At 54.9% G+C, this 24073-nt stretch overlaps 2 protein-coding genes across 7 annotated transcripts; both read left to right on the top strand.

Annotated features, from left to right (window-relative positions):
* The first annotated feature begins 747 nt into the window (after positions 1-747).
* june (JunE proto-oncogene, AP-1 transcription factor subunit) lies at positions 748-3913 on the top strand. 4 transcript variants are annotated; one of them, XM_029259687.1, is made up of 3 exons: positions 748-877; positions 1353-1420; positions 1884-3913. In XM_029259687.1, exon 3 carries the CDS (start codon positions 1980-1982, stop codon positions 2976-2978), a length of 999 nt encoding a protein of 332 aa, XP_029115520.1. In that variant the 5' UTR covers positions 748-877; positions 1353-1420; positions 1884-1979; the 3' UTR covers positions 2979-3913. The 4 variants fall into 4 exon arrangements, with proteins under 4 accessions (XP_029115520.1, XP_029115519.1, XP_029115518.1 ...); XM_029259686.1 differs by lacking the exon at positions 748-877 and adding an exon at positions 970-1049; XM_029259685.1 differs by lacking the exon at positions 748-877 and adding an exon at positions 1056-1172.
* An 11778-nt stretch (positions 3914-15691) lies between these two features.
* Positions 15692-22846, top strand: LOC108921962 (asparagine--tRNA ligase, cytoplasmic-like). 3 transcript variants are annotated; one of them, XM_029259586.1, is made up of 15 exons: positions 15694-16605; positions 16807-16895; positions 16987-17052; positions 17150-17242; positions 18356-18445; positions 18538-18616; positions 18710-18780; positions 18871-18957; positions 19763-19984; positions 20081-20280; positions 20590-20725; positions 20887-21000; positions 21167-21298; positions 21487-21618; positions 22189-22846. In XM_029259586.1, exons 1-15 carry the CDS (start codon positions 16509-16511, stop codon positions 22318-22320), a joined length of 1740 nt encoding a protein of 579 aa, XP_029115419.1. In that variant the 5' UTR covers positions 15694-16508; the 3' UTR covers positions 22321-22846. The 3 variants fall into 3 exon arrangements, 2 of the variants coding, with proteins under 2 accessions (XP_029115419.1, XP_029115420.1); XM_029259587.1 differs by having other exon boundaries at positions 15695-15919; XR_003798295.1 differs by lacking the exon at positions 22189-22846 and having other exon boundaries at positions 15692-16605; positions 21126-21298.
* The last annotated feature ends 1227 nt before the right edge of the window (positions 22847-24073 follow it).

Below are 24073 nucleotides of genomic sequence, written 5' to 3'. Positions count from 1 at the left end.
GTTAGCTGCCGTCCACTGCAGCGTCCAACTACAGTATGTCCAGCGCAGCATCCTGAGGCCTGGCTCCGCTGGTAACGCAGGCCAGCAGTTTGCCCACGGAGAGAGAGGGCGGAGGTTCGAACCCCACCCCCTGCGGCGTAGCACGGCTGAGCAAGGAACCCGTCCAGAAGCGACACGGTAGAAATGACCGTGCCGTACAAACGGGTAAATCAGAGTTCAGCATCTGTCTTTCGGAGGTGTAAACAGGGTAAATGCATCCTTGTGCGAGACGCTGTGGCGGGAAGGGCGTTACACACTGAAAAACAGCGTTAACAGTGTAATAGTGGTAACACTGCCCACAGTCACAGGCTGAGCTGCTGTATTACGATTTCCCAGTAAGTGAGCGACGGCGTCACATCATTCCTCATAATGCGCCGTTTAGCAATTTCAGTATTTCACTTACGAAAGTAGGTTGTGCAATAAAAGAGCTCCTTTTCATGCTATCTCACTGAGCTCCTGCGGTGCGCGCGCGCATGCACACACACACACACACACTCTGTTCCAGTTATACACTCTTCCCCTCACTTCTAGGCTCATGCTGTGTGTGTTCTCACCTTGACCAGGTCCTGATAGCGCCTGCCTGTCCGAGCACTTCTTAAACACTCTTTAAGTGCTCTTATCGCCTTGTGCGTGCGTGCGTGAGTGTGTGCGAGTGTGTGATGCTCGCCTCACGCCCTCTTCTTCTTGCGCTGCTGGGCTTGGTCCAAGGTGCGAGGGCCTTAATACGGGGAGATTCACTCCAAGCAGTGTGAACACGTCGGATGACCCGATGAGCCGGGAATGTGGGACTCACGCGGGTGAAGGACACATGATCGCGTCACCTGTCCCGACACCCCAGGTGTGTGTGTGTGTGTGCGAGCGCGGCCGCGCGCGATCTCGGAGAAGGAGGAGGAGGAGGAGGAGAGGGCGCTCTGGAGCTGCTGACGTCATCGCAGGGCGGTTCCAGGAACTGGCGCGCGGCTGAGGGCGCGTTTCGCCACAGTCATCAGATCGCAGAAAGTCCCGAGTCGGTGTGTGTGTGTGTGTGTGTGAGTGAGACGGGCGTCCGCGCGCGGGGAAATCGCGAGCCGCGTGACCGACAGGAATTGATTGGCGGCGGAAGCGGAGCTCGGATACACCGTTACACGCACGCAGTCAGTCAGTCAGTCAGTCAGTCAGTCAGTCGAGTCGGTGTAACTGTACTGTGTTGTGAGTGACGGCGAGCGTAACGCGCACACACACACACAGCGGCTCGGTGAGGCACCGTTTCCTTTCGCTCCGTCTCCCTTTTCTCTCTGTGTCTCAGTTTCTCGTTTTGTCGCTCGAACCCGCAGCTCGTCCGTCCGCGTGGATCCGCCGTCCGTCCCGCTGCTGGAGGAACCGCCGCGCCTCGCACTCGCAGGTGAGTTCATTTGGTCGCGGAGGCGGGGGGTGGGGGGGGTCACGCACGGTGCCCTGAGCGCTCAGTGTTTTCACCACGTTATTACTACTCTGCTGTAACGCCGGAAGAAGCGCCGTAGCGCTCAACGGCGCGACCGGAGCGGAGGGAGGAGGGAGAGAGGGAGAGAGGGAGAGAGGGAGGGATGTCCGCGAGCGCGTTCGTGTGTAACTCGGACCCTGAGCCGGATGGGATGGGATGGGATGGGATGGGGGGGGTCTCTGCTGGCTACATTCACGAGTGGGAGGTGAGAAGGGGGGAGGGGGGGATGTTCATCAGCCTGCCATAGCAGCAGCAGCAGCAGCACGCGCACGTCTCCATCATGTGGGGGTGTGTGCGCGCGCACACATGCGCTTCTGCAGGCGGCTGTCGGTCCGATGCCGCTCGAACCGTCTGCATTCGGTCACCTCCCTCCCGCTTCGCCCAGGTGATGCGCGTGCCGGACCATCATGCCCAAGGCGCCCTGCTGCCCCCCCCCGGAGTGTGAGGGCCGCTGAGAGCCGCCGCCGCCGCCGCCGCTAGCATGGAGACACCCTTCTACCACGATGACACTGCTGACGTCCCGCAGCTGCAGCCGGTGGCGCAGTACGGCAGGCACGGTGGCCACAAGGCCGTGAGTAAGAGGAGCGTGGCGCCTCAGGGCTTCGTGGCGCCTGTGGGCGGCGCTCCGGGGCTCAAGCTGCTGCAGGGGCAGCCGGGCGCCGAGTGCGGCGCCAGCCCCGGCGGCGTGGGCGGGGACGCGGGCGCCCCCCTGCTGACCGGCCCCGACATGAGCCTGCTGAAGCTGGCGGCCCCTGACCTGGAGCACCTGATCATCCACTCGGCCCATGGCCGGGGGGCCGGCAGCCCCGCCCCCGCCTCGGCCTCCGGCAGCAGCTCGTTCCTGTACCGCAACCAGGTGACCAACGAGCAGGAGGGCTTCGCCGACGGCTTCGTCAAGGCCCTGGCCGACCTGCACAAGCAGAACCAGCTGGTGGGGGCGCCCATGTCGCCGTCCCTGCCGGTGCAGAGCGCGTACCCGCGCAACGTGTCCCTTCCGGCCGAGATGCCCGTCTACACCAACCTGAGCAGCTACGGCGCGGCGCAGCTCCCGGCCGGGGGCGCGTACCCCGCGGGGCCCCTGGCGTACTCCTCCGGCGCCGCTCAAGGGCGGTGCCCCGACGAGCCGCAGATCGTGCCCGAGGCGCCGCACCCCCCCGGGGACCCGGCCGGCCCCTCCCCCCAGGCGCTGTCGCCCGTCGACCTGGAGACCCAGGAGCAGATCAAGGCGGAGCGGAAGCGGCTGCGCAACCGCATCGCGGCCTCCAAGTGCAGGCGGCGCAAGCTGGAGCGCATCTCGCGGCTCGAGGAGAAGGTGCGGGCGCTCAAGGGCCAGAACGCCGAGCTCGCCTCCACCGCCGGCCTGCTCCGCCAGCAGGTGGCGCAGCTCAAGCAGAAGGTGGCCAATCACGTCACCAGCGGCTGTCAGATCACCGTGGGTTCGGTGGCGCCGGCCAAGAGCGTGGAGGCGCCAGGCTGCTGAGCGGGGCTTCCGCTCGCCGCATTCGCACCCGTGGCAAACCAAACTGGTGACCTTCTGCCTCGTGGTTTCGCAGTCCTGCCGGGGGGGGGAGGGGGTGAGCTCCGTGGTGCGCTCCGTGGTGCGCAGCCGCGGCAACCTGGTCACGCACACCCTATGGATTTGCCCCCGGTCGCTCGGCAAGGGGCGGAGTCCGGCCAGCGGCGTGAACTCGGAACAAAGGTTGAAGAGAACGAAGCTTCGCGTCACCGCCCCCCCCCCCCCCCCCCCCGGACGGACACGCGTGTTCTCCGTGCAGAGCCCATCTGGCCGCAGTGGCGCTGGAGACGTCCCGTATCCAGCGTCCAGCTCAGCTTCTCTGCACCTCGTCGCTGACAAGAGCTCCGCTTTTACCGCGTTCAGCCTTTGAATGGGAGGCGATGCTGGTACAAGTGATCAGTTATTGAGCTTTCTGAGTATTTTCAATATTAATATTTCCTGGTTTGAGTTCCCTGTGTCCAGCATCCCGGAGCAAACGGTTCCTCGCGTGGGGTTTACTCTGGAACGTATCGTACGTTTCTTGTTGGACGACGCGTGTGCATTTCAAAATAAGTTGTGAAAAGCTATTAATTTTCGAAACCTTTAACACTCTTCGAAGATGTCTTTCTTTTGTACTTGACACAAATATTATTGGACCAAATGGAAATAATTTATTATTACATGTGCTATACTGAGCAGGCAAGCAGCTTGTTTACTTTAGAGATGTGCTGTTGTGGGTAAATAAGAGTGTAAGTGTGTGACACTCTTGGCCAGCGGCTCTGTGCTGCGTCGCCGTTCCACTAAAAATTATTGTATCCCTGTATGAAATATGACTTGTTTACCTCTGTCCTCGGCGCTCCTTTTCTCTGTGCTCGTCTCTCTCTCTCTCTCTCTCTCTCTCTCTCTCTCTCTCTCTCTCTCTCTCTCTCTCTCTCTCTCTCTCTCTCTCTCTCTCTCTCTGTGTGTGTGCGTGAGCGCGTGTGGGACAGGTTGTGTGTACCAGCGCAGCGCATTTGGGATCAATATTTCCACCGTAATGACTGAAAGAATGAAAAAGGGCTTCTGCTCAAAAACATTTTGGTCTTGCTTAAAATTCTGAAAACATATATGAAAAATGTTTACTTGTGTGTAAGTCGTTTATATTTGTGCTCTTCGAGGCAAGAGGAGCTCAGTGGTCGACGTGACTTTTACTGGAAACAATGAACTTGCACTTAAATGAACAAAAACTTTAACTTGTTGCATTTGTACACTTTGAGATCCACATGTATATGAGGGTATTTTATAACGGTAACGACTCTGGGATTACTGCTAGGACACGGTGACGTGCGGACAGATGCTATTTAAACGCATTTATGTCATTACGGAAAATGAATTATGACATTTTGATATGAGTCTTGTACAGGTATTTGTTGGCTCGCATTGTGGACCGTTGGGCTGCTCCGGCCGTCGTCGGGGGCCGTGCTGGTGGTCTGTGCGTGCGAGGAGGCCTGAGGCCTCAGGGACCCGCTCGCCTGGGGCTCGCCTGGGGCCGAGCGGGTGCCGACGGCGAGCGCGACCGCAGGGCCGCGCCTGAGAAACGCAGCAGCTCCGAAGCGTCCGCAAGAGTCTATTTATTTTTGAATGTTGAACAAGGTTGGCGAACAGTTCTATATATTTTTATAAGAAGCGCCTGTTTTATGTGCGACAGCTCTCACCTGGAGGCGACGCTACCTGATGTTTACCTGCGCAGGCTGCACACGACTCTATTTATTGCTCTTCGGTTTAAAGGGCTGCGGTGGCTGCTTTTGCATTCGCTTGGGGGACTTTTGACCTCTGGGGTCGTGTGTGTGTGTGCGTGTGCGTGCGCGCGCGTGTCCTCACCCGAAGGATCACCGACCAGGGGACAGACCGTCACTTTGCGGGACCGCAGAGGGACGGACAGACTGACAGTTGCAGACGGTGGATCGCAGCCATGTTGCCCCCACCGCGAGCACAGTCAACCGCCGCTAACAGCCGCAGTTATAGTTCCTAATATTAATTTGTTGATGTGTTTGGTCTTGTGAGAAGTGTTTGCGCTGTGTAAACAGTGTGTGTGTTTCCAGTGTCGATCTGATGCGAGACATTTGTGTAGGTGCTTTTTACACCAACTGGGGATTCAGTACCGGGTCACATTGGCCCCGCGGTACAATACAAAGCGGAGAGGCTTTTTACTGCTGCCACCGTGGTACAATGCAGGGTGGAGAGGCTTTGCCACTGATACTGCGGTAAAGCATGCTGGCGCAACCAGTTTTACTCCTCAGTGCTTTTACTCTCCATGCCGGGTTCGGAGGTCACCGACTACACGTCTGACTTTTTAACGTTTCCAGCTGAGCTTCCGGAACACAGTTTGCAGTTAATGTTCCTCCCTCCGGTCTGCGTGTGCGTGTGCGTGTGCGTGCGCGTAGCTGCTCTGGAGTCAACCTGGTGATGTGTTGGTTTTGTGCCGAGTAAGAAAATCTTTTATATTTCATAGTATAATTGATTACAGTCGATTCGACCGTGTTTGCGAGGCGAGGCCACCGTGACCTGCGAGTCGACCAGACCGGGCGTCTCGCTTGAACCTCTACGCAGCGTGGATTCCTCCGCCGGCCGGGACGTGCGCGTTCGACACGCTCCTTCGTGTGTCGGAGCTCGTGCGGCAGCGTTCAGTCGGGTGTCGTGCAAGTTTTGTTGCGGGAGGTGCGTGTCCATACACACTGAGGCGCTGTACTGAAATGGCCAGCAGGTGGAATCATGGTTAAGAATCACTGCTAGGCGGTTGCTAGGAGCCCTTTCTACCTGAGCTGAGCTGCTCCATTGTAGAGTTACAGGTGGCGTTAATGGACACAAATGTTGTGTTGTAAGCTTTGGATAAAAGTATCTGCTCCTTCCTTCCTTCCTTGTTCTTGTCCATCTGCCAGCTGTTGGTCTCGTTCATTCAGGCGAACGATGACTCTTCGCTGAAGGTCGTCTTCACTTGCTCACTTTCCATTCTTTGTTGTTGTTGTTGTTGTTGTTGTTGTTTGTTTTCGTTCACATGATGTTCTTTGAAAATGTGTTCATTGTTGCTTTGAAATGGAAAATAAAATGCGCAAATCCTAACACTCACTGAGTTGCTTCCTGTCATTGGGTTGGTTTCCTTAAGGATAAGGTTAGGGTTAGCTGGGCTCAGGATAGCTGGGTTAGTTGGCCTAGGATCAGGTGGGTTAGGGTTAGTTGGGTTATTTGTGATAAGGATGATTGGATTAGTTAGGTTAGGGTTAGTCAACGTGCCAGTCGGAGCAGATCCCGGTGCCGCTGGTCTCGTCGACAAGGAGAGGGGAGAAGGGAAAAGCGCGACCCTCTAAAGGGGACAGAGATTATGGCGGAAAGAGCGGGTCGCGTCGAGCGATCCGGGGACGCGTTCCCCCCAAGGACGGAGAGGCGTGCGGCGGCACGCTCCCGGAACGAGCGTCTCCGCGGGTCCTCCGGTGGAATCGATGTAAACGGACACGGGCGCAAACGCGGGCGCTCGGAGGGGCCGTAAATCCCCCGCAAAGCTGCCGAAGCGGGCGGCTCGAGCGCAGCCGGTCGCTCAGGGTGTTTTCCTTGACACGAGCAAACGAAAGCAGCACCGCTGGCGTGTAATCAGGAGAGCACACGCGTGGCCTCCAGGGTATTTCCCAAAGAAAGAGTTCCCCTTTAAGCCTCTTTTCTCTCGCGCTCTTTCCTCCTGCGTGTGGTGGGTTGGGAATGACTAACTTCTCACGTCAGCCCACCTCCTCGCTGGCGAAGGAGCGCAGCAGGGCAGTGTCCCCCGCTTCCCTCCACCGTGACTCAGTGCGGGAGGCGGGGGGGCTTTGGCCGGGGCCGCAGAAAACAGCGACGTGGCTTTAACCCCTCGCTGTCTGTCGCCGTGAGCGACGTGTTCTGGACACGCGAGAGCCATCGGCGGGGCGCCCCGGGCCCTCCGTCCACACGCTCCTTTGTCTCTGGCTGGAATTGAGCTCCGCTTACTCTCTGCGAGGCGCTACCGCTGCTCGACAAGACAGTTCGAAGACGAGCACGAGCACCCGCGCTCGTTAGAAGCGTGCGGCAGCGGTTAAGGGCCTGCATGTGAAATACATGACGCGAGTGCTGTTTACAGTGATCCATTACGCAAGAGACGGTTCGGTGACCGTGAGCAGGGGGGCCAGGGTGGCTACGGACCTTTCGAACGAGGTGCCGCACTCGCCCAGCAAAGGCAACGGTAAGGCAACGTTCGGGCACCAGGCGGCCCAGCGGCGAAGCACCTGAAGCTTTGAGCGAAAGTGCCGTGGAGCCCGCGGAGCCCTTGGCAGCGTCATACACTGAAATGTGGGGGAAACACCGGGATGAAAACTTGGGTGCGGTGTGTGTGCAACTGTACTGCCCGCCGTTTTGCCCTTACCCAACGCGAAGTGGAAAGTAAATGACTTAGGGTGCATTTTCCGCACGCGCGGAGCACCTGCAGAGCCCTTCCGAGAGGTGCCGTAAGCAAAAGCTCGTCGAAACGAGGTCGGCTGGGAAGGGCCACCGTTAATCCGTACAATCTGATGAACCAAATATGGAAGCATAATCATCCACAGATCTTAGGTGAGATCATGGACATGTAATACCGTGCTGAGCGCACTCGGGATTCGCTGGCGCTACAAACGAGGAAGGTTCGTCTTCCTCTTTGTCTCCGTGTCCTCGTACCGCCGTCCTCTGGTCATCTGACCCTCGGCATTCGGACACGGTGACTCATGGAGAAACGCGAGAGATGACGACCTCGGGACGACGCCCACCCTGGACGGCGTTTATATCCGGGACGCCGGACAGTATCTGTACGCAGCAGAGCGGTGAATCCACAGGAGACCAAACGAATTGGAGAAGTTCTCGACTTACCTGGCATTCTCATCAAGCGATCGATCGATCGTCTTTCAGTTGTATCTGCCTCGGTGTTCCTCGCAGCGCTACAAACAGCCGCCATCGAGTAGAAAATCCCGAAGCGCTGAGCTCCTTCTGCATTCAGTGTTTAAATTTTCCTCCCAGCAGGTCAGGTCCACTTGGAGCTGTGCGGCTACACTGCTTGTTACATAATAATAAGCAGATAATAAATAATTCATCGGTCTTATTTGACAAGAACGTCCTGTTTTGTGAGTTTTATGTTAAGTTTTCCTCCAAGTTACATTTTTCAGACTATTTTAACTGTCACGTAATTTCGAACTGCTAGCTCAGTGTGATTACTTTATTGAAACACACACATTAATTTCAAAGCGAACAGTATCAACGTATCCGAACGCAGCCAGGATCCCAGGGCCAACTACAGAACCATGGCTACATAAGGAAAACGCTGAGAAAATACACGTCTCTCAAACGTGGACAAAGTATCTCGAAAGTGAGCTGGCAGACGGAGTCAGCAGAGTCGCCGGGGGCTTTGGGACAGTACAAGTACAGTAAAACGAAGTAAACGTGTCGGTACTGACATAAGTAGCGTCCACCGATCCGTTTTCTTCTACATCACAAGCAGAATGTTCTTCCACTACGCAGCTGGAGGAAAAGTGCCGGGCGTCTGTGCCTGGCGTGTGTCGTGTACTGCAATGTCACAGTACACACACACACAGAGCGAAATAATGGGTCCAAGCAGGCGCCTCGGTGCCAGCGCTACCGATGCTGATCGTGCGCCTTTCGCATCGCTGCCCTGCTGCTCCCTGAACCGGAGGCCAAAGCGGCCTCAACCGATGGCTTCTGGCAAACGGCGCACCGACACGTGCGCGGCGGACACCGCGGCTCAGCTCCCGTTTCGTTTCATTCCTTTAATGAGCGCCGTCAGAGACGCCGCGAGGTCTCATCGTGCTGCTCTGCCTTCCTCTTCCATTCAGAGGACAAAAACAAAAGGGTAAAGATAGAATGAACGGTGTTGCGCTGCAGAGGCTGGAAAGCACATCTTGCGTTTTCATATTACAAAATGTATTATACTGTAATATTGCAATTCGATATCGTGAAACCACTCAAAGTGTTTTGCGAAAACGACATTTTATAAGAAGTGTGTTTGGCTTGAAATCCACTTTGAAAACAAGTGCAGAAACTTTTTAGAGATGCGTGTGAGCAATGAGTAAAAAAAGTAAGTATTTAAATTCATATGACCTCAAGCATATGTTCAGAGGAACTGGTGTAGAATTGGCCTAGAAATATCAGAGAGGATTATCTCAGAATTACCCCCAGGGGGGCGCAGCTGAAGACACCGAAGAGGCTGACAATCACAGCCGAAACGCGTCTCCTTCGTGAGCCAGAAGTCTTTGGATCAGAAGGTGCATCGGGGGCGGGGGGCGGGGGGCGGGGGGGTTTGGGCAAGCGAGGTTCTTCAGATCCCAGCGCTGGAAACGGGGTACTTTACCTGAAGCGCTGTGGTGTAAACAGGAGCGAACTACTCTGCTAACGGCATCAACAGGGGCCTTTGCTTAGACCTGCAGCTTCACACCAAGCGACACCGAACCAAAAAGGCGTCCCGGCCGCTGCTCCGGTGGCGCTTGACCAGTCGCGGGGCCTGGATACGTATCGAAGCACGAAGCACACCGTGTTTTACTAGGGTATCGTTTACTGAAGCCATTCGAATGGAGCGCTAGGATCACATTGTGAACAAACGGAGGGCACCGCCGGGGGGGTCAAATACCACTCTTACTCTGGTACGCGAGCAGTACGGCTCAAAATGAACGGATGTGTGCGCAAACGCTGCATGTGACGAGACGCCTGTCCAGACAGAGCTCGGCACACGGTTTTCTCATCTTTGTGTCCTTAACATGTGCCTGCATAACACTGACGCCTATTTACCGTCCTGCAATGGACTGGCGTCCCGTCCAGGGTCCACCTCCCCGAGCGCTGCGCCCAATCATTGTGGGATGGGCACCAGACCAAGACAAGCGGTTAGTGAAAGTGAGCAACGTTTACATTTCTACTCATTTCTTTACTTGTCTCGTGTTTTTCTCCAAAGCAACTTGCAGTGTTAATTACGCTACTTACAGTGATTTACCCATTTTTATAGCAGGGTAAGTACTTCGTTCAAGGGGACTGCAGCAGGAGGTGCACAGCGTACCTAGCAGCCGCACGTGAACATTTGACTAGTCAAGCTCCCGTTCTTTTGGTTTCCGTCTTTGTTTGGTCTCAGCTGGAATATTTCTGCTTGTTTTCGGGGAAATCGCTGGGTATTTTCTGGATGAGCTCATCGTCTACCAGGGTAAACTCCTGGGCACTCGTGGGGATGGAAACACACAGTCATCTTCTTCCAGTCATGGTGCTGTTTATTTGTGGCTTTCACTGCGTGCTCTGTTTTGTTCGACTCACGATATGCGGCCGGCGCGAAGTGAGGAGACCGACGGCGGTATTTCGTGAATTACCTCGCTGTTGGGTAACGGGCTCCATTACGGTGCCCAGCGCTTCCTCCTTTCCGTTTGGACGCAGTGGGTCCGATGAGAGGCGCCGAGCGCCCATTCGGGCCTCATCACAGGCCTCTACAGCAGATGTGTTTACATAAAGGGCCCATGTGTTTCCATGGCGACTACTGAGCGATGACCTCATCGGTCGAGCGTGTTCCTTTTGTCTTTTACCTTGGGTTTGTGCGGTACCCTGGGCCGCGGGCTCTGCTGCACATCGATGGGATTACCGCCACGCCGGGGTACGTGCAATGAGCTCAAGCAATCGGCGGACGTCTCGAACCCGCTTCCTCTAAGCGCTGCCCCCGGTCGCTGTTAAAACTCAGCCCGTCACTCGTGACGTTGGCGGAATGTTATTTTGGCCGCTGGGCGGCTTTCTTCATAGACGCCTCGGTAATGTGTAATGCAATTAAACATCCCACCCAAACAGGAGAAAAAATGTGAAAGGGGTTATTAACCCCCGTGACATCAGTTCCGCTGGCAACGGCTCCTTCCAGATCATTCTGTCTCTGTGACTCTGGGTGTGTGTGCGTGTGCGCGTGTGCATATGGCTCTTCGACGAATAATTCTGCTGCGTTCATCCACAGCGCAGTCAGTGCTAAAAGATAAGGACGTTGGGCGTGTTGTGTGGTAATTATCACGGAGCAATTCGTAGCGCGGCTGCGCGCTCTCCCATCATCCTCGGGCATCGTCAGCAAGCCGCACGCCGCACAGCGCCGCTCCTCACCAGGACGCCATTCTTATTATTTTTCATCTATTACTGATCCACTGAGCTGATGCTTTACTCCAAAGCAACGTGCAGCGTTGAGTTACTGACGCTGATTTACCCATTTATACAACAGGGTAACTCTGCTGTGCCCAACCCAGGTGCTTTGGGTTTCACTACATGCCCCGCTGCCAAGTTATGATATAATTATATGTTTTGAAAAATACCAACAACATTTATCAATTATGTCATGTTTTATTCTGTGTGTAACGGTCACATGAATGATGTCATTTCTTACTCTTGGTGGTACCGCTCACTGCGTATGAAGTATGTGTCCAGTAGGAAGGTAACACACCCCTCCACCCCTCCCCCCCCCAGGACCACGTCCTTGCAGAGCTCAGCGGCGCCCCTCCTTGGTCTCGCCGCACAGGAAGCAGCCGTGCGCAAACCTGCTCGTCCAGATTGTGTAATTGCAATTGGAAAAAAAAGAGCTTCGGTTTGTTGCCATGGAGATGGAAAGACACAAAACAAACAAGCAGACTGAGAAAAACTCGAAGAGTCTGCGTCATGAAGAAACTCTCGAAAGGCGCGCTTGCTCTGTGGCGCCGTGACACTGCAGGGCCCCCATGATGAGAACCTCCATCCACAGCTGCACGTTTGCCAAGGTGACCCTGACCTGGCCCCCCCACAACCCGGAGCCCTCAAAACATCTCCTCAAGATTGTGTACAAGGCTTCGTATGTCCACACTACCAGTGATCTTCTCTGTAACAGCAAGAACAACAGATAACTGACAGATTAAAGTAAAGAATTAAACAAAACTTCCATTACAGATGCAGACATGAATGAAGCTAGTAAGGGAAACGGTACAAGGCACAGATTCTAAGAAAGGACGGGGTCACCAGGTGATGCAGGAGCCGCTGTCTTGCACTCAAAAGTCCTAGGTTCAAATCCCATCTCTTGCTGAAGTACCTTTGATCAAGAATTGATACAGTAAAAATTACCATGCTGGAAAAAGGGGGCAAATCAGTGTAAGTGACTTTGGATAAAGGAGCCAGACAAATTATTGTTATTAATAATAATAATAGTTAACGAAAAAATGCAACGTGACCCGCAGAGGCACAGAAGACAATCGGTGAGGTTCCATGAGTGACGGGTGGATGAGCCCGTGTTCAGCTCATCTCCTGGAAGATGAAGACGACTGAGGAACCCAGTGTCCGGAGTCTCTCCGCTCCCAGCGCACCGGGTTCCACGGTTCAGCGACATTCACCGAGAGGCCTGGCTCACCACAGCTACGGCCAGGGAGGCCACTGGAACGGCAGGCCACTCAACGACCTTGATGGAGACCAACGCCTGCCAGCAGAGCGTGTGTGTGGCGTGTGGTGTGCGGCGTGTAGCGTGCCTCCAGGTGCCATTACCATGTTCCCACCTCTTTTACTGTCCTCTCAGATGATACCCACAGTCGCTGTCACTTTCCTCTCGCTGTCCTCTGACCTGTTCGTAGAGCAGTAGTCTTTACCGCACGGGTTCCGGATGAGAACCTTCATCAGGGTACTGCAGCAGCGCTCTTCAGCCCCTTGAACCAACAACCTTCGGACTCCATGTTCTTGTCTTTGTTGGCTGTTATCTTCTATAGTAAGGGCCACAGTTACTGACTAGAGCTAATAGCAAAAAAATGCAGGAAGTCACATGTACAGCTTTTGCACGGAGCGCAGTAACAGCGTGTGGGGGGTCCTACTCCCTTTCGGTCCAGCAGCTTGTAGCGTAGCGGTTGGGCCCAAAGGTCGCAGGTTTGAATCTCACCTCTGGCTGCGGTACTCTTCAGCAAGACACTTACCCAAGAGTTGCTCCAGTAGAGTCAGCCTGCTGTATAAATGGGAAAATAACTGTGCGTAAATTAACATTGCTGGTCGCTAAATGAACAAATGTAAGTAGCATCCGGGTCTCCACCCTGCGGGGGGCCGCGGGACTGCAGCCGGGTGAGTGGAGCGCCAGCGGCATCCTGCAAGTTCGCAGAATGTAGCGAATAAGAAGGACTCATTCGTCTCCCCTGAACAATTCCTGGACAACATCACGTGGTTCAGAACAGGACAGCGCGTGGCTCTTAGAAAGATCTTAACAAAATAATAAACAGCGAAAGGGATTCGTTCTCGTCCGAGCTCTTCCACAGTGACGTCACGACGGTTCGTCACAGTTGCGAGTTCGGAGCGGAAGTTGCTCACATACCGGATATATACAACACTTTGGCCAAAAGTACAAAACCCGGCGAAGGTAGATACTCATCCAAAGCGAAAATGTGCCATTTGGGTTCTTTGACTGAAACAAGGAGGAGAACAAACTATTTTATTCAATCAATCAAATCTGACTCTTGACTGAAGTCCATAAACGGAATTCCTCTAACAAGGAACCTGACTCTCTTCATCTCTCGGATGAAATGAAACCGTACATTACTACTGTCCGCAAGACTCCACAAATAAAAAGCTATTTAAACTGTTACACTACAAATTGTTCATTTTCATCAAAACTGTAATGTGCATTTTGCATTTTCCTGCCTCATTTGTATTTTTTTGTAAATATAGTATCTTCATACCGTTCTCTTTGTTGCTGTTTGTCTGCTATTATGTTGTGTTAATGAAAATGAATGAAAATTAATCTTCTTGTGAATTTATATCGATGCGCAGTGGAGAGCGTACTGACGTACTGCATTACAGCATGGTGCGCCATCCGCACAAGAGAAAACCAGAAGGCTCTGCCGCGGGTCATCGGGACGGCTCAAAACATCATCGGCACACGCATGCTGGCAGAAAGCGCTTGTGGCGAGCGGGGTCGTGGCGAGCCGGAGCCTCACCTGGCAGCACAGGGCACAAGGCTGGAGGAGGAGGAGGAGGAGGAGGAGGAGGAGGGGGGGGGGGGGGACGCACCCGGGACGGGACACCAGTTTGCCTCAAGGCACCCCAAGCAGGACTCGAACCCCAGGACCGACAGAGAGCAGGACCCGGCCAAACTCACCGCGCCACCGCGCCACCGCACCCCCTGTCAGCTACTGGCAGTCGAGGACATTTCTGTGTCCTCATGTCAGTGCAGACCCTCCAAAATGATCAGGGACTCCACTCACCCCGCACAGCACGTCTTTGAACTGCTCCCCTCTGCAAGGCGATACAGGACAATTCGCTCACACACACACACACACACACACACACACACACACACACACACACACACACACATCATCCATCCACTAGGATGAAAAACAGCTTCTTCCCCAGGGTTGTGAAGCAACCGAACACTGCCTGATCTTTACCCCCTGAATACACACATAATACATTCAGCTGCACACACTTTATTGTCTGTCCTACTGCCTTACTAGTCTACTGTATTATTTTTGTTTAATTTTCTATTTTTCTACCTAAGTGTGTTTATATTGTTTTCTCCTACTGTATTATCTGTTTCATTTTCTATTTTTATATACTTCAGTGTTTGTGTTTTATATTGTTGTCCAGAGAACACCACTCTATTTCATTGTATTGCACAGCAGTATAATGACAATAAAGTCTTCACCTCAACGATTACATTTATTTATCAGGCACTTCTGTCCAAAGCAACTTCCAACAACCTCTATGTAGTGTTACCAACCCACACACCTTATTTACCATGGTAACTTATACAGCTAGATACACTACTTACAATGGGACACTCATCCATACGTCGGTGGAAGACACACTCTGTGTCACTCACACCCTGAACAGCATGCCTTTGGAATGTGGGAGGAAACCAGAGCACCCACGGGAAACCCAAGCAGACACAGGGAGAACATGCAAACTCCACACAGACTGAGCGGGGATCAAACCCACATCCTCTCGCACCACCATGGTGCTGTGAGACAGCAGTGCTACTCACTGTGCCACCCTGCTGCCCAAAAAACTGAATAAATGAATGAATGAATGAAAGTTCAGACCGGAAGTCTCCTCAGGAAAGGCTGTACGGGGGCGCCCCCTCTTGCCTCACAGGTGCTTTTTTCTCTTTTTTTTTTTTTTACTCATTTGTTGCCATTTTTTATTTTGAAACACCAAAACAAACATTCATTAATTTTTTAATTATCGAAAGGATAATATTTGGTTTTGTATTTAACCATTTTTGTTTGTTAGTATATTTTCCGACAATAATACACAGATTTATTATTTTCATAATCTTCATGTCGCTCACTTAAAGACAAGGAAACGCTTTTTTTTTATAAAAAAAAAAACTTCAGCAGTAACGTTTACACCCGAACGACCAGTACCACCCATGAGAGTCCGGGCGGAAATGACGACACACAATCACCCCAATAGAGCCCGAACTGGACTCTTTTTTTAAGGCTCTGAAGCGTTTCTTTTGATTGGTTATTATGACGTCACGTGATCTGCATCTTGCGTCCATCAAATCCCGATTTAATGGCTATCATTGACACGACACTGAAGCCTTTATAACCTTTAAATATATATGAGGCTAAGTATCTGTCTAGTCAATACAAAAAGGTTTGGTGAAATCCTGCTCTTTAAAGATTTCTGAGCGCATCCAATGAAAGCTGACTTCAGCGCTGGGGGCGGAGTCTAAGGGCGGGTCTAGGGGCGGGACACCGTGGCGGAAGTTCGAACGGCTTCGTCGAGGCGTGTCCCTGGACGTGCTCGGGAACACGGGAGCGAGCGGGGCGGCGACGGCGGTGGCCCACCCGACCCTCAGTCTCTGTAATTGTAGCCTCGGTCACGCAGCCGGGCTGCAGAGCGCTGGCTGGACATGGGTGAGGAGGCGGGGAGGCGCGCAGACGGCCTCGCGGGCGGTACGTGTCACGTGTGTGGAACAAGTTCGTTGGGCGACGACGCGACGCGGACGCGACGGACGGACGGACGGACGGACGGACGACGGGCTGCATGATGATCGTGATCGGATCATGTGTCGCATCATCATGATCCGCCTCGCGCTGGACGCACCGCACGTGCAGTAACTGCAGTAAAATGCAGTAGTGCTACCGCGATGACTGACTGGCACGCAGGAACAGTGACAAACGAAACGTGGCACTGAGCTGCTCAGCGCGGGCACGATTGATGATAAGCAGCGGCCTCGTGCCATATGATATTCGTTCATTCAGTCATTCATTCATTCAGTCATTCATTCATTCATTCATCTCACATGTCACATCATGATCATGATGATGCGTTTCTTTCCTTCCTTTGTTCACCTTTTATTGTGAACGCGGTTGAAAGGGCCCCATGGCATTTGTACCGTTGGGGTGACGATTCGACACAAAAAGGGTAAAGGTCACGACCCTTGGTGTCAAGGACGTGCTGTGCTGGGGGTCCCGCTGACCGCCCCGGCCTTCGTCCCGTAGCTCCGAGGGACACGGCACGCGGCACGCTCACCGGTTTGGGATGAGGCTGCGTGCAAAGAGCGGCGTGGGGTCACCGCTTCGCCTTAAGCACGTCTTTGGGCTGTGGGAGGAAACCAGAGCAGCTGGCGCAAACACATGTAAGCTCCACAGACTTGAACCTCGCCTGCATCCAAACCAGCAGCCTGGGAGCCGTGAGGCACCGGCGCTACCCGCCGTGCCGCCCTGCGTCCTCGTCTGGGTGCTCGGCGTGCGCGGGCGGCGTTTCCGTGGCGACCGTTGTTTCCTGTCGGAGAAAAGCCCGCTTGCGGCCAGGCGCTGAGCCCTTGTCGTGCTCCTAGGGGTCGGGGTCGTGTACGTGTCGGCCAGGGAGGGCGACGACGCCGATGCCGACGGCACCGCGGAGAAGCCCTTCAAGACGCCGCTCAAGGTGAGCGCATCTCCCGGGGCGGGCGGGGCGGGCGATGGTCACGGCTCCCGTCCCTCACGGCGGCTGTTTGCCCGACGCTGCTGTGTTGCAGGCGTTGATGTTTGTCGGGAAGGAGCCCTTCCCCACCATCTATGTGGACTCGCAGAGGCAGGGAGAGGTGAGTGGAGCGACTCTTCCGCCACGTCGCCGCCCTTAATTGGCCCTTTCGCCGAACGTCACGTTCTGTCTTCGTGCCCCTGCTGTGCGTCCGGCAGCGCTGGGCGCTCATCTCCAAGACGCAGAAGAAGAACCTGAAGAAGCAGTGGAACAAGGAGCACGTGAAGAACGAGAGCAGGAGCAAGAAGGAGGTGGGACGTGTTTCCGTCACAGCTCAATCGTGTCTGCAGCTCGTTTTTCACAGGTTCTTGAAGAGGCGGAGCCAAACCTGCACCCCTCCGTCCCCTCCCCCGGTAAAAGGCCCCGTCGGGCCCCCTCCGCTCGTCTCTTTTTCTTTCTTCATTTCCACACCAAACACACACACACACGCATAAATACATGAGACATAAAGAATACCGTAAACAAACGGGCACAATTCTTTTCTTTTCTTCCCCCTTGTGACACTTTACAAAGTGTGAACTCGTTGTCCCTACTGAGTTTCGATCAGGGCAGGGGAACCATGGTTTCTTCGAATGCAAGGTTCAAGTGTCGCGGATCCGTTGAAAACGTTTATTACGTGCTGTGTAGGGCAAATCAAATGGATCGTTTCAAGAAAACTTATGTTATCAGTAAGATGGTGTTTCCCAGCTGGGTCAATAGTGTAGAGTGTACGGTCGCCTTGGCGACGCTGCTGGCACCTTCAGGCTACGGTCCTTACGTAATGACCCCTGGGGGGCGTTACTAGGCTTCCGTGGACACCGTCGTGTGACTGATGGCCCGTGCCGCGGGTACGAGCCGGACTCGAACCTATGGCCGCGTCCTTCTTCATACTCCGCATGTCGTTCTCATCTCTTTCAGCTCTTCCGAGAACAATGTGATCGATTCTTTCGGGGCTTCGCTGACCGCTATGTTTGCCTGGATCGCATCTCTGCGTCATTATCGTCTCTCGACTCGTTTGTTCACTTCGCCGCACGGCCGTCATAAGTGAGAGGATGACGACGGCGACGGCTTGGCTTCGCCTCGTTTTACCGTTGGATCGGCAGTCCGCAGCTGACTGGGTAGAATTCCACCGGGAGGAGGAACGGTCCGCCGTGTTCCTCTGGGTCGGCGCAGCTTTCGTTTCAGCCCCTTTTTCCAGCTTCTCTGCGCGGCCAACGGTTATGATGGCGGTAAACGGTGCCTTATGACGATGTCTCGAGGAAAGCGCTCGTTTATTAACAGCAGGGCAGACTTTGGCTCCAGCCTCTCGTTCGTGAGCGGGTGCTCCGGCGAGCGGAGGCCAGTTCAGGAGGTGTCTGACCGCGGTTGCACCGTGCGCCCTGCAGGCGGAAGATGCCGATCGCAGGGAGAAGAACCTGGAGGAGGCGAAGAAGGTTGTCGTCATGAAGGACCCCGACCTTCCGGAGCCTCAGACGGTGATTACTGAAGCGCCACGTTAACGGTGCCGATTGCGCATGTCCGCGGACGCTCGTCCGTTTACCGCAGTAAAGTGGTGCTCTCCTTTCAGGTGAAAATCCACCAGCTGGGGTGCCACCGGGAGCAGAGGGTCAAGGTCTTTGGCTGGATCCACCGTCTTCGCAGGCAAGGTGAGCGGAGAGCGCCGTTTAAACTCCCGGCGCACCGCGGGCGCCCCTCGGCACTTCGGGTAGCGAAACGCAGCGTTTCTCCTCTACCCCCAGGGAAGAACCTGATGTTCGTGGTGCTGCGCGACGGGACCGGCTTCCTGCAGTGCGTCCTCACCGATGAGCTGGTACTCCTCGCCGCCCCCAGTTACCCTGGTAACCCTGGTGCGGAGCCTGACTGCGTGAGCCGTGGCTGACCGCTCTCCCTCTGGTTGCAGTGCCAGTGCTACAGCGCCCTGTTGCTGTCCGCAGAGAGCTCCGTGGTCCTGTACGGGCGCGTGACCCCCGTACCTGCGGGGAAAGAGGTGAACTGGGCTTCCAGCGTCTCCCAGCCGTTCGTTCCCTGTGTCGCTGCACTCCTGGTACACGCACGCACGCACGCGCGCACACACACCCACCCACCCAGGACAGGCCGGTGATCTGCCTACTTCGTAAAGTACCGCGCCGCCTCGGCTTACGGACGCAGGCAGGACCGCGAGTCGGTTTGTTCGTAACTCCAAAGCGACGGTGACTCGCGGGTTCGCGAACGCAGACGGTTCGCGTCCTCACCGAACACGGTCCGCAATGGTTGCGGCGGTACTGGGGATATTTAAAAATACTTGACATTAAGAGGAAACATTAAAGCACATTAAAATAAGAAGTACAGATTGGTCATGTGCACAGATTGCTGCTCAGCGTCACTGTCGACTGACTGACCCCACAAACGCGGTCAACGCTCTTCGTCTTGTAATTGATCACCGACACTGAGGAACCCGAGACAGGAGCTGTGAACGCTGCACTCCCTCTAAGGGGGTCCTACACTCCCGTTCTGTTTGGGTGCTCTTTACTGCCCCCATCCGTTCGGTGGGAAACACGAGCTGCGTTCGCTGCGCTGTGGACAGACGTTTTAGAAAAATGGTTGATGTGGAAGTGAAGAAAATGTGGGGTTAGAAATGGTCAAAGTGGAATAACGTTCGTATCCTCAGCGCTTCGACCGCTTGTATCAGAGGAGCGGCGCGCTCGTCGTCACCGTTCTTTGTTGGGCCGGCGGTCCCTGAGAATGAGCTGCGCTTGCTTCTGTTTGCGGGCGAGAAATCGACTCACTGGCCACACCCCCACTCCCACACCCAGGCCCCCGGCGGTCACGAGCTGCACTGCGACTTCTGGGAGCCTGTAGGCCTGGCTCCAGCAGGGGGCGCCGACAACCTGCTGAACGAGGAGTCGGACGTGGACGTGCAGCTCAACAACCGGCACATGATGATCCGGGGGGAGAACGTGTCCAAGGTGCTGCGGCTGCGCTCAGCCGTTACCCGCTGCTTCCGCGAGCACTTCTTCAGCCGCGGCTACTGCGAGGTGAGGCCCAGCCGGGCACCCCGGGGCGGGGCGGGGCGGGGCGGGGCGGCGCAGCGCGGCGCGGCGCAACTCAGGCCTCTAACTCTGTGCTCGCAGGTCACTCCGCCCACGCTGGTGCAGACCCAGGTAGAGGGCGGCTCCACCCTCTTCAGCCTCAACTACTTTGGGGAGGTGGCGTACCTGACGCAGTCCTCGCAGCTCTACCTGGAGACGTGCGTCCCCGCCCTGGGGGACTGCTTCTGCATCGCCCAGTCGTACCGCGCCGAGCGGTCCCGCACCCGCCGCCACCTGGCCGAGTGAGCGTGCGCCCGCTTCTCGCCGCTGGTCCGCAGCATCAGAGCCCCGTGCTCGTCCAGCAGGGGGCGCCGTGACGCCGCTGCAGAGTCGGAGTCGTTTATTTGTCATTTGCACAGCTACGCTGGGTACGCTGGGTACGCTGGGCATTGGAATGCTTGTGACGAGGCTCCTGTTAGATGCGAACAGACACGAACAAACACATTTAGACAAGGATGTGCTGATAATAAATGAGGCAGTACAAGTGGAAAAAGCTGCTCCTCAGTCTTGTTGTCCTTTATCGGATACAAGGGAAGCGTCTGCCCCTTCAGGTACGCGCACATCGAAGCCGAATGCCCGTTCCTCACGTTCGACGAACTGCTGGACCGCCTCGAGGACCTGGTGTGTGACGTGGTGGAGCGCGTGCTGAGGTCGCCCGCCGGGCCCCTGCTCTACGACATCAATCCGGTGAGTGTAGCTCGCTCGATGAGGTACGTGAGTTACATTTAAAGAATGTCGGTGAGACGGAGACCGAAAACACGCTCGCGTCCATGTTCCGTGGAGCACAGGAAGTCAGAAGGGCTCGTGGTGCCTTAACCGTTCCCTCTGTGTGCCTCCGCTGACTGCAGGAGTTCAAACCCCCCGCGAGGCCGTTCCGCAGGATGAACTACTGCGACGCCATCGAGTGGCTCAAGGAGCACGACGTCCGGAAGGATGACGGCACCTACTACCAGTTCGGGGAGGTACCTTTGCACGATGAGTCCTTATCCATCCCAGGACCGCCCCAGTATCGTTCCGGTGCCATACCATTACAATCCCAGTATCGCTCCAGTGTCATACCGTTACCGGCTCGGTACCGTGCCGGTAGCGTCCCATTGGTGTCCCAGCAGCACTGTGCTCGTCACCCAGGACATCCCAGAGGCCCCAGAGAGGAGAATGACTGACACGCTGAACGAACCCGTGCTGCTCTGTCGTTTCCCGGCTGAGATCAAGTCCTTCTACATGCAGCGCTGCCCGGAAGACCGGCGGCTCACCGAGTCGGTGAGTGAGACTCCGCCCCCGACGCACCTTCGGTCCATCTGCGTACCGCAGCCACGCGGTGATCTTGTCATGTTCACGGCTTGTCGGAAGCAACACGCCGCACCGTCACGTATCGCCAGAATCTTCCGTGTCCTGGCACGTGCTGAGGCCAGCTCTAGCTCCCATGATGCTCTGCTCTTCTCACGCAGGTGGACTTGCTGATGCCGAACGTCGGCGAGATTGTAGGGGGTTCAATGCGTGTCTGGGATGCCAAAGAGCTCATGGAGGGATATGAACGGGAGGGCATCGACCCAACACCCTATTACTGGTACACAGACCAGGTGAGCATCAGCTATACATTTACTTATTCATTTAGCAGATACTTTTCTCCAAAGAGTATCTGCAACACACAGAGGGCTTTAGACACACACACAGGACTATGCACACACAGCTTGTGTGTGTGACACCACCATGTCACTGGTTCACATCCCTCCAGTAGCTCCGACAGAAGTGACATTCAAGCAGCAAATACACAAATAATCATAGTAGATGGTGTTGGACTCATTGATGAAGCTGTCGGGAGATCAGGAAAGAAGTGGCTCTCAAGCAGATGGGTTCGAGACCCTTCTTCAATGTGCGAGGGATTCAGCAGCTCTGAGACATGGAGGTCATTGCAAAACACTAGGGATAAAAGTGAGACCCCACGATCTATCAATTTTGGACTCCCCTGAGTGGGACCACCAAGAAGTCAGAGATGGAGGAGCTCAGCGCTCTGGATGGGCTCTAGGTATTGAGCAGATCCTGTACTGGTGTCCTTAAAAGAACTGCTTTAGTAACAGTGAGCTTAACTGCTCCTCTGTACGTACTGTATTTCCTGTGGTGTGTGTGTGTGTGTGTGTCCGTGTCCGCAGCGCAAGTATGGCACCTGTCCACACGGCGGCTACGGCCTCGGCCTCGAGAGGTTCCTCACCTGGCTGCTGAACCGCCACCACATCCGGGACGTGTGCCTCTACCCCCGCTTCATCCAGCGCTGTCGCCCCTGAGTGCCGTCGCGCCCCTCGAACCTGTGACCCGGGCGCCCGCTGCTTCTCACCCCCACAGTGTGTCTGCGTGTCTGCTGAAGGGACCACGACCGCCGCCTGGGGGTGGGCCCTCTTTCCCACAATGCACCACCTTTGGAGATGAACGACAGTCCAGCGCTGCTGTTTGGACCTGGAGCCGACAGCGTTCAGCGCCGTTCAGTAACGACGCCCCTGCTCTTACCGCTACCTGTTCAGCCGTTTATTGTTTTAGCTGTAAATGCTGTTGGTTAATGTCATATTTATTTATTTGTTTGTTGCTGTAGAGACGTGTTTGGGGGGGAGGTCAGGAATGCCACCGTTTACCTCTGTATTTTGGATCCTTCACATCCCCACAAGTGAACGGTTTGCTGTGCGTGCTGAGGGGGGTGTGTGACGTCCCACGAGACACACCGTGCATGCGCTACTCCCCTGCGGTCACTGCTGCTCCTTGGTCGCTTGGGGGCGGAGCCCTGCTCTCATAACAATAAAATGAATAAATGACCAAAAAGTAATAGTTTCTGCTTTTGGTTTCTTTGCACCCGTTAACCCCAGCAGCGCATTTCGAGGACCGTCCCCAAGTCCCGGCTGTGTCGGACCCGGGTGCGAACGTCGGCTGTCGTACATGAGGCGCCAGGATGCCGGTTCTGTGGGGCGGGTCACCGGGGCAGGAGGTCCACGGCCGCAATTCCCAGTTCCTCCCAGTGGGACGTTCCTTTACAACATACCTGAACCGCCTCGACCGGCTCAGTCACCTCGACCAGATGACCGTAGAGCGGAAGTGCTGAAATATTCATAAACCCTCATTTTAACAATAAACAGTTTCGATAAGTGTTCATATCTGTAAGTTGTGCTCTTCGTAACAGCCACAGTAAAGTACTGCGATGCACATTGTTGTGGGGGTGGGTCTGCGTTTACCCAGTAAATCCGTAGTCTTTACCGAGTCAGTCTGTAGTCTTTACCGGGTCCTTTACCGAGTCAGTCTGTAGTCTTTACCGGGTCCTTAGTCAGTCTGTAGTCTTTACCGGGTCCTTTACCAGGTCAGTCTGTAGTCTTTAACAACCACCGAGAGGCCAAAGAGCTGCTCCACGGGCCGCTACCGTACCGCTGTACCACTGTTCCGCAAGCGTTCCTGTGACGTTCAGCAGGACTATCGACGCAAGATCCTCGGTCGGTGACGGTAGCAGTTCGAACAAACCCTTCGTCGCCAGCAGTGATGACTGGGATGATGACGAGGGTGACGGTGTGGCAGTAGAAGATGCACCTCAGAGCTGTACCTGTGAGCTCCAGCATTCCACCCAGCCACCCGTTTCTATAATTATGACACTGTTGTATTGTGATGTCATAAGTATGATGTCACACACAATACTGTCACATTCTGTTATTGTTGTCTCTTTATTTCCCATTATTATTGGTGCGGCTGCTCATCCACACCCACACTCGTATCAGGAGTTCACTGATGTATTTCTTCACGCTCGTGGAAAAGCACAGCCTGTCGTGGACTCGAACCCAGAACTTCCTGGTGACCATCACCGTCGGTAGCACTGTTTAAAGCCCGACCCCCACCCCCCAGGGCTCTTGAAAATCCACTGCTCATGCATGTACCTCTGCATTGGCTACAGGGACATATGTGATGGGCGGATCCACCTGAACTGCAGTGGGTGGGGCAAGTTTGGACTATGTAAATTATAGCGTAGTGAATGCGAAAAAAGCAGACTAGAAATATTAACATGCTTCT

Source organism: Scleropages formosus, chromosome 17 (genome assembly GCF_900964775.1).
Source record: "Scleropages formosus chromosome 17, fSclFor1.1, whole genome shotgun sequence".
In the NCBI taxonomy this organism is placed as follows: domain Eukaryota; kingdom Metazoa; phylum Chordata; class Actinopteri; order Osteoglossiformes; family Osteoglossidae; genus Scleropages; species Scleropages formosus.
Note: the sequence above shows the minus strand (reverse complement) of the source record. Positions and strands in the feature narration are given on the sequence as shown.